Source organism: Lissotriton vulgaris, chromosome 1_2 (assembly GCF_964263255.1).
Source record: "Lissotriton vulgaris chromosome 1_2, aLisVul1.2, whole genome shotgun sequence".
Lineage (NCBI taxonomy): Eukaryota > Metazoa > Chordata > Amphibia > Caudata > Salamandridae > Lissotriton > Lissotriton vulgaris.
This window is the reverse complement of record NC_141686.1, coordinates 308655323-308665307: the sequence shown is the minus strand read 5'-3', so window position 1 is coordinate 308665307 and position 9985 is coordinate 308655323. Positions and strand designations below refer to the sequence as shown.

At 43.5% G+C, this 9985-nt stretch overlaps 1 protein-coding gene across 1 annotated transcript in view; it reads right to left on the bottom strand.

The window, feature by feature from the left end:
- Window positions 1-2736: 2736 nt before the first annotated feature.
- LOC147736576 (olfactory receptor 11A1-like) overlaps window positions 2737-9985 on the bottom strand; it is a 38392-nt gene continuing 31143 nt past the window's right edge. The window contains exon 3 of the mRNA XM_086952643.1: window positions 2737-3717. Coding sequence (XP_086808769.1) covers window positions 2737-3717 — 981 coding nt within the window. The remainder of the gene's footprint in view (window positions 3718-9985) is intronic.

Below are 9985 nucleotides of genomic sequence, written 5' to 3'. Positions count from 1 at the left end.
GAACTGGTTACAATTTAACAGCTCTAAAACGGAAGTGGTCCTGTGTTCTTCCAGAAGATCTGATCAGCCTGTTTTACCCATCTTTCAGTTGTCCCCTACTGGGGCACCTTTTACCCCTTCTATCACAGTACACAATCTGGGGGTGATGGTGGATCAGGACCTCCAACTGAATTCTCAGGTTAACAAAACGGTTGGCACTTGTTTCTCGCTAATCCGAATACTGAGAAAGATCCTCCCTTTTTTGCCTAACCCTGCTTGAACGCAGGTTGTGAGATGCGTAATTCTCAGCAGACTTGATTACTGCAACTCTCTATATCTGGGTGTGCCTAACACCCTTATCGGGAAGCTGTACAGAATACAAGCCATTGCAGCGAAACTCGCTTTAAATAGGCAGCGAGGGAGCTCAACCACATTAGCCTTGCGAGATTTGCATTGGCTGCCGATCCACCAGCGAATTCAATTCAAAGCTCTATGCACTGTCTTTAGGGCAGCTCATGGAATGGGCCCTAAGAACCTGCAAAGAAAATTCAGCTGGTATTCTCCATCTAGAAACCTTTGTTCTGCTTCTGCATTTCTGATGAATGTAGTCAGGTTCAGTCGGTCAAGAACAGGTGGCAGATCCTTCACTGCCATTGCTTCTCGGCTATGGAACACTCTCCCTTTGGATCTACGTCAGGTCCAAAGTCTCATGGATTTCAGGAAAAAGTTGAAAACGTTTTTATTCCCTAGGCTGGAGTAATTTTTCTTTCTGATAGTCTCTCTTTTTATCCCTTCCTGTTTCACACCTCGGCTGCCCCAATTAACTTCTGGTACGGACTCTTCTTTTTAAGTGCCAAGATACCCGTCGGGTAATAGAGCACTATATGAGCTCCTCATTCCATTCCATTACATATAAACGGGACCAGGGCCCCCCTGTACAGGCGAGCCAACACCCACCTCTGCTCTGCCGGATGTTGTGCGAAGGTCCCGGGCAGGTCAAAAGACAGGGTTCCGGTCGCAAATGGGCCCATCAGATTGAGGCCCCACACCGCGGGGGCACAATCGGTGGGCCGCAGTGAGCTTAGTAGCCCCAACGGGTAGCAGGGCTCTCAGGTTGTGGTGCCGGATGGATTTAGTGCCTGATTTAGGCTTTGACGGACAGAGTACAGTCTATGAGGGTGACTGAGGGCATCATCCCAACCACTCTGATAGTCTACTGTCCCTAAATTTAGAGGTGACTCCAGCCAAGCCGTCATCTCTGTACGTTGAAAAGAAACACTGTCACACAAAATGTCCGGTGGATGGATGATACAGAAAAAAGAATATCACACATTCCTCCTTAAAATGGGTAGACGGTGTAAAGCCCATCCTCTGATTAGCCCTACATCCTTATTTGGCCACTGGAGGAAGCGTTCCAACAACAGAGCCAAAGGGACATACGTTGACAGAAAGCTTTGGGTCCACCTATCTCTAAATTAAGTAATCAGACCTAGGGATTGGAGGACAATATAGTCAAATGCATCTGCAATGGATTACCCTGTCCAATAAGCTTTAAATCAGAGCCTTAGTATTCTACTCAGTGATCCAGGGAACTCTACTACTTTTTGTACAACCATAGTTCCTGTGCCATTCAGGGGGTGGAAACAGTGATCCAGGAAGACTCGGAGCCTTCATTAAGAAGTGGTTTCTGTGCCACACAGGGGGGGTCATGTAGTGGTGCGGGGGGCCTTAGTACATCATTAGAGTGACTGTCCCAGGTCAAAGTGTTGGAAAAGATGGCCTCAGGGTGTTCCAACTTTATTTATTTTTTTAAATATATTCTTTATTGATTTCACAGGATGAAAGAGAATATAATTTGTACAGTATACACTTTCTCACATCCCGGGGATGTGTGCGATGATCTCGGGTTGAATCACATAGTATACTGTTACATCATATTACATACTATAGCAGGATTATAACACTATCATTTCTGTTGTTGCAGCTTTGGAAAAAGCGAAAATGTAAATAATAATAAGAAAAGAAATGAACAAAAAAGGGGGGTTGCGGTGGGGTTGCTGAACTTGGAGGTGTGTATTGTGTGTTGTGGTGGACGTGTCTCATTTTGCTGGGAGCTCGGGGGTGTCTTCTCAGACCACCTATGGCTGCTCTACTAGTTTGGGGAGGGCGGTGCGTCGTCAGCGGGAGGTGCATGGTATGTGTGGGGTTGCGGGGGAGGGTCCCATCGTGCCGGTCGGGCGGGAGCGTCGTTAGCAGGCCCAACAGCGGCGCTGCCTGGTGCTTCGTGCTCACCCTCGCGATCTCTTCTGGGGGGGTGTCGTCTGCGGGAGCCCCTGGCGTCTGGTGTTCCCTATGGAAGGTGATTAAAGTTTCGTCCCAGAGCGTCGCAATGGGGAACTTTCTCTGTCCTGCCGTCTCCTCATTGTGGAGGGATATGCTCTCTGCTCTCGCCCAGTTGTCTAGGGAGGTGCACCAGTGCTCTGTCAGGGGCGGTTCGGTGCACTTCCAGTGTTTGGTGATCAGTCTCTTGGCCGCAATGAGGCCTAGGTCCCAAAAACGGGAGGGGACTTTATTTTGCTTGGTTCTCCGATAGAGGCCCAAGAGGCATGCCTCCCATGTGTGTGGTATAAGGGTGTTCCAACTTTATAGCACTTTGAATAATCTGAGAGTAACAAATATTACTGTCACAAAACATAATTCTTCTTACTTTCACAGCAACAATGTGTTACTAGAATCCAATGTATTTTACACTAATGATTAAATCCAACATCCTTGCAACACTTTCGAGCATAATTTCTGACTGAAAGCTTTCCTCAGGGCGTTCCTGAACTCCCTGTTTCTCAGAGTGTAGACAATGGGGTTGAAGAGTGGAGTCCCCACGGTGTAGAGCAGCGACAGAGCTTTGTTCAGATTGAAGGAGTGGCCCGATGTAGGCACCATGTACATTATAATCAGGATTCCAAAGTAGGTGATGACCACCACCAGGTGGGAGCTGCATGTAGAGAAGGACTTGCGCCTTCCAGTGGCTGAAGGGATCCTGAGGATGGCTGCAACAATGTTTATGTAAGAGACGAGGACCAGAAGGAATGGAAGTGACAAGACGATGAAGGTGAACACAAAGGCTTCCACCTTGATTTGATTGGTGTCCGAGCAGGCTGCTTCTATGAGTGGTAGAAAATCACAAAAGAAGTGATCAATTTCCCCACGGTGGGGAAACCTCAATTGACACATCAAATAAACAGTGATTGCAGAGCCCATTAAACCTGCCACCCAACTAATTGAAGCCAACTGAAAGCAAACATACCAGTCCATGAGTCTTGTGTAGTGCATGGGGTGGCATATGGCTGCGTATCGATCATAGGCCATGACCGAAATGAGGAAGCACTCTGTGCTGGTCAACCAACAAAAGACGAAGAATTGTAAGAGGCATCCAGCGAAGGGAATGGTGAGAACCTTTGTCGATAAGCCTCCAAGGATGGTGGGTACAATGCAGTTTGTGTACCAAACTTCCAAGCAGGACAGATTAGCCAGGAAGAAGTACATGGGTGAGTGGAGGTTCCTGCTGACTGAGACTGTGCCTATGATCAAAGCATTGCTGGTGATGGTCAACAAGTATATAGGGAGAAAGATAAGGAAGAGAACAGGTTTCATCCAGGGAACAACCTGGAATCCAAAGATAAGGAAGTCTGTAGAGCCGGTAGCATTATCCAAACATTCTATCTTTATGGAACCCATCATCTAAACAGAGATGGAATGGAAAGATATTAATGACAACAAAAATGTCATGATTATGATATCAAGGAACCAATGGAAGGGGGTTTAACTCCTTCCATTGGTTCTTTGACATCGTCCAAAAAACACAAGATTGAGACAAATTTGACCAAGTTTCTTCAGGAAATATTTAGCCTTAAAGGTAAGAATTGTGTTTGGTGATTTTGGATTAGCTAAGGTATTAAATAACTCAACCCAGTCTCAGAGCACACAAGGACTTGGTAAATTGAAACTCCCCAGAAATGGAGAGGCATTTGAGGAGGATTGAGAAATATGCTTTCTTCAAAGGTTCTGATATAATAATCATTAATATCCAAAAAGTTATATTCTTTTATTTACTACTTAATATGGATGCCAGGGTCAAAATTAACTTTGGGTAACAGAACAATCAATAAAGAACCTTACGACTGCAATTGCACTAAAACATATTTATAATATAGAATATTTAAATCAATCTATTCAGGAAGAAAACAATTAGATACTCTCTCATACTTGATGATGGGAACTCTCCAATAATACAATCATAAAGGGCCACACGTACATAGAGTTTTCCACTTTGGAATGTCATTTAGGGATCTGAGGGATAGGAGGCGCTACCCCGAGCAAATTAGTTGCTACCATTGGCCAACTCCTTGTTACTCCCGGCCACTCCATGCCACACTGGTACTTCCACCTGGTCCAAGCCATGCAGGGATGCCACCAGTGGGTAAGTAAGTTCAGATTAAAAATTCACTACCCCACACTATGAAAGAAGATACGCTATGAGTGGGTTAGACCCGATGATGATGTTGAAGGGCTGTCATTCATGTAAGTGTTGTGAATTGTATACCTCGACCCACATCGCAGCAAACTAGGCAAAGGTATTGCCTACTCATAACTATTCTTTATTTAATTGATTAATCAAGAAGGGATCTCTATATAACCACACCTGCATTTTAAATTGCAAACCACAGACCTGGGTAATGCTCCAAATAAGTTTAGGATATTTCCCCTATAGAGGTTTTTGTGGATTCAAATCAAAATTTATTAACATTGGTTACTCTGTACCTCTGTTCACATGTGTACACTGACATATTTTTAAGTTATTGAAATTGAAACAAAATATTTCCAATGTGTTAAAGTATGTTTTGACTGGCATAGGCGAACTAAGCCTAAACACCATCTTGTTCAACATGGACACAACATCATGGCATTCTATCTATATTTATATTTCCCCCTGGCACTATGTACAGCAAGATATGGATTTATTTCTGAATGACACTGTTATCCAAGTGTTTGCTGGATTAAGCCCAATGATTTTTTATTCAAGGCCTTTCTGGTTGCACTCTGTAGTGCATTCACATTCAATGGCGTTCTGTTGTTTATTTTACCAGTTTGTTCTAACACCTCTAGAGGACATCAGGTCAGAAGTAGCGAATCAATATTTATGGAGTAAGTTAGTACTATGCTGAGAGGTTTATGTGACATTTAAAAACCTGAAAATGTGATTTGTTGCAGCAGTGATCATACAATGCTAATATTGTTGTTTCTATCATCAAATAGACAGGAAAACTGTATATAAACCCTTGGATGTGAAGAACATCTTGGGGCACAATTAGGGATGCTGTCCAATTTCATACTGACTTTGCTGCACATTTGCAAGACTATTTTACGTGATTTTGCACTTGATTATATGTCTTGTACTGAGAGCCTTTAAGGCATTTGATTTTATGATAACTGCTGCATCTGAGATTAGATTTTTTACTGGATTTGTATAGGGCTTAATTTCTTTAAGAAACCTTCATGATTTTTTCAAGTTTATAATCTCACTGTCCCCTTTTGAGCCCATCTTTTATTATCGACTGTATTTTAAAATGTAGTTTTGAATAACTTTGAAGTTAACACAATCCCGATCCACCCAATGTTTGGACGCAACACATTTATTGATATCAGGATGGTCACAAAAGAAAAGAGGATGTTTCACTGAGATAAGGCATGACATTTCTGTTGACAATTTTTTACCTGCTATGCATTTTTGTTTGTACTCTCGTAGATTCCACAATTTGGATTATTTGCTGAGTCCTGTTGCTCCATGTGCTGTTCCTGAGCAAATGGAATACGAGTATCAATAGGTAAATTATTATAGAGACTGAGAGTGTTTTGGTGTGTTACTGAAGCATTGTGGGATCAGTAGTTGAGAGTGCAGGTTTATGTTTGAGTCATGAATTGTTACACTGCATGTGAGTTCTGTATGGTTGACTCTTGGTACAGTTGGTGGTTTGATTACTGTGTTTTTGCTGTATTTATCAAACAGGACTCGATGATGTTCCATAGAAAAGTCAAAACTTGGCTTTTCCCTAAAGTATGATTCTCTGGTTCAGCTCTGTAGCGTATCCGCCATCTTTCTTCCAGGGTCTAAGCGCCAGGATGGCCGCAGGGTTACAGTGCGCTCTATAAATGTTAAAAATAAAATAAATAAATACATTTGAAAAGTGCATTGAAAAGGTTTAGCTTTGTTATTTGTTGGTTAAGGTAATTGGATTTGTTGCAATCTAGGACCTCAAGATATTGATGAACTTGTCTGCAAAAGTAGTGCGATTTGCAAAGCACTGAATTCAGACTGATTAGGTCTGAATTAAGAGCTTTTTTCATTGTTTTCAGAGAAAGGCAGAAAAAGTTGTGGAGACTTTTACATTATGCCCTCACACACCCTGAAGGATGTCATGCTTCTCATTGGGCGTTGCTCCTCATCGGGCCGATTCTGCAATGCCCCAAGGGTCCACCAAAGGGTCACTTTATTGGAGATCTTTTGTGGAGTGGTGTGGCTCACTGGTTAGAGGCGGCAGACCCGGAAGCAGAGGACGGCCCGGGACCAGGGTTCATTTCCCGATGCCGCAGGGTCGTGGACCAGGGTCAGCGGACTCGATAATTCTCACCTCGGTGCCTACTCTAACCAGGGATCACACTCGGCATCTCTGGGCATTAGCTTGCCTTATCTTCACAACGGCCCCCCACATACGCCGGGGATGCCTGGTTTCACTTTGGAGATACCCAGCAGGGATCATCTCACAGGGAAAGCCAGGACGGGTTCCCCAGCGGTCTACAGCGCTGAGATACCCCATGGCGGGGTGATACATGCACGTTACAAGACACCATTACCATTAAATTACATTGATCAAGCCGTATGGTGTGTGTGGGTAAGTGCTCAATGAGTAGTAAAAAGTGAGTTAAAAAATGGCTAGAGGGTATCAAGCGTAGGACAGTTTTAATAGGTGAGATCCCTCTGTCAATATTAAAAAAAAATGGTTAGGTGCTGCTCGAGGGTAGTTATGGCCCTTAGTAGCTAGAAGGATATAGTGCTTATTAGTGAAAGTGAAATGTATAAGGTCAGGTCGACATGTTTCGCACTTTGATGTGGTCGCAGGAGGAGATCCTTAGCACTTCTTCAGGACCAAGAAGGCCTCGTTAATTGTAGTAGTGCCACGTAGGGGACATATAGGTTGGTCCAATCTAAAACGACAAAAGAGAAGGAGGGGGGCTGGAGAAAAACAATGAAAATTAAAGTAGTAAGTTAGTGATGTGTTCTGACTAAGTGCACCAAAAAAGGTGTCTCTGGAGAGTGGGCCGCTATCGTGTCGCTGGGTGTAGAACTCCAGGATGATGCTTGCACATCTAAAGTTGCGGAGACAGAACATATAAAACAACAGAGTAAGACGAGCATTCGTATAACGTATAAGACAATTAGCCCACTGGTGCTGGATGATGAAACGTGGGCATATTGCCGTTAGACCCCCAAGTCGTACCGTAAATGAAAAGGGGGGGTAGTGGTATACATTGTTAAGTGGCCATCTTGTTTGGTTATGTACCTAACAATTAATTCCAAGTACTCAATAAACATTGAGGTTTTGGTTTCCATTAATGGCAAATCCTTTTATTCAACAAACACTGGCATTCTGTAATGATGGAGGGAGCGGTGGAGGTGGGAAGGAAAATAGGAAGTGGTAGGATAGGGAAGGGAGTTAAGTGGAGCAACCTACCTATTATGTGGGGGCATAGAATTGCATGAGTCAAGAGAGAGTGTGCTAATCGTCACAACCTGTATGGGAGACAGGGGTAATAGTTTGTGACTCCTGGATACCTTTGACATTTGTACATAGGCAGATAGTAGTGGTAGTACTCACGGTTGTATCGCTAGGCACAGGCATTCGCACCCACCCACCCTCTTGTTTGCTCGAAGGCAGTGTGGCGAGGTTCCTTCCGTACTTCAAGTTCCGGGAGAGGAGGTGTGGCAGTGGGCTTGTGGAGAGTGACGTAATAGTCATGTGATGTGTGATCGCTAGTAGTGCAGGTAGTGTATGTTCGTTCCTGAAGCTGTCACTATGGTCGCCATCTTGGTGTGGACTTTAGGGTCTTATGGGTAAATGTAAAAAAGACTACTAAAAATGGTTATCGGCTTTAAGGACTGGGTTGGAGGGGTAGAGGGGCTTTGAGTTTTGCCCCCAGTCGATATGTTCTGGTTTATTGAACAAGTAGGTTATGGATGGTTGTCATTTTAAAGATGGAGTGAATTTTCACATTTGCCTATAAGACCACACCAAGAAGGCGACCAGAGTGACAGCTTCAGGAGGGATTTGCCATTAATTGAAACCAAAAACCAAAATGTTTATTGAGTACTTGGAATTCATTGTTGGGTACAGAACAAACAAGATGGCCACTTAACAATGCATACCCCTACCCTTGCTTTTTATTTACAATCAGACTTGGGGGTCTAAAGGCAATATGTCCACCTTTCATCATCCAGCACCTGTGGGCTAATTGCCTTATAGATTATACGAATGTTCGTTTTACTCTGTTTTTTTATATGCTCCATCTCCACAACTCTAGATGTGACAAAAATCAACTTCTGGTTCTATACCCAGAGACACGATAGCGGCTCACTATCCAGGGACCCCTTTTTTGGGGTACATAGTCAGAACACATCACAGACTTACTTATTTAATTTTTATTGTTTTTCTCCAGCCCCCTTCCTTCTCCTTTGTCGTTTTAAATTGGCCCAGCCTTTAGGTCACCTCAGTGGAACTACTACAATTATTTTTCACTCCTTCTTGGTCCTGAAGAAGCGCTAAGGATCTCCTCCTGAGAAGCGCAATGCATGTCAACCTGACCATATACATTTCACTTTCACTAATAAGCACTATATCCTTCCAACTACTAAGGGCCATAACTACCCTCGAGCAACACCTAACCATTTGGTTTTTTAATCATGACACAGGGATCTTACCTATTAAAACTGTCCTGTACTTGATACCCTCTAGCCATTTTTAACTCATTTTTCCTTACTCATTTAGCACTTACCTGCACACACCATACGGTTTGATCAACAAAACATCTCCGATAAAGTGACCCTTCGGGTCACACAAGCAGAAATGGAATTCACTTCTACAGAAAAAATTCTTACATCTGTTCAAACTGCTGTAGCAAAAGAGAGAGCCCTCGCACAGGGTAAGCACATTTTGGTTGATACACCTGTACCTGCTTTAGAGGCAGTGACAAAAGTGACCATTCCAAATGCTAAAGCTTTACATCCAAGATGGATACAATGGGTCAATTATCTTGCTGCAACAGTTGTTGAATACGTTTTTGATCCTTATTTGAAAACACAAGCATTTTTACAATACAAACAAGAATGTCCTCTGCCTACTGAAATTCTGCCTCTAGAGCGGTATGAATGTATAATTTATTCTGATGGATCACCTCAACCCGCTATGGGGGGTAAACAAGCCAATAGTGCGGCGTGCGCGATCGTTAAAGGTCGTTGGCGTGATGGCAAATTCCGACCAATGGTCACTAAAACGCAATCTCTAGGAGATTGTACAGCTCAGCGAGCTGCACTGCAAGCATTCAAGATGGCTCTTGAGAATACAGACCGCGGATCCCTCACACTCAAAGTGTGCGATTCGTATTATTGTGTTCAATCTTACAATGAATACTTGCAAAACTGGTTCAAAACAGTTACAACGATGCAAAAGGTGGCACAATCAAGCATAAAATGCTTCGGGAACAAGTAGTTCAGTTACAACAGGAACTACAACACACTCCCTCACCTAAGCCAATCACAATGCTGCAATGTAGTGCTGTGATTTTTCTTGAGCGCTACAATAAGGTGTTCAGCCCGGGGCTGGAGGGGTGGGCATGTTCTCCATGCAGGCTGTAATACAGCGTGCATTGTGAACAGGGATGTGCGCAAGACTGCTTT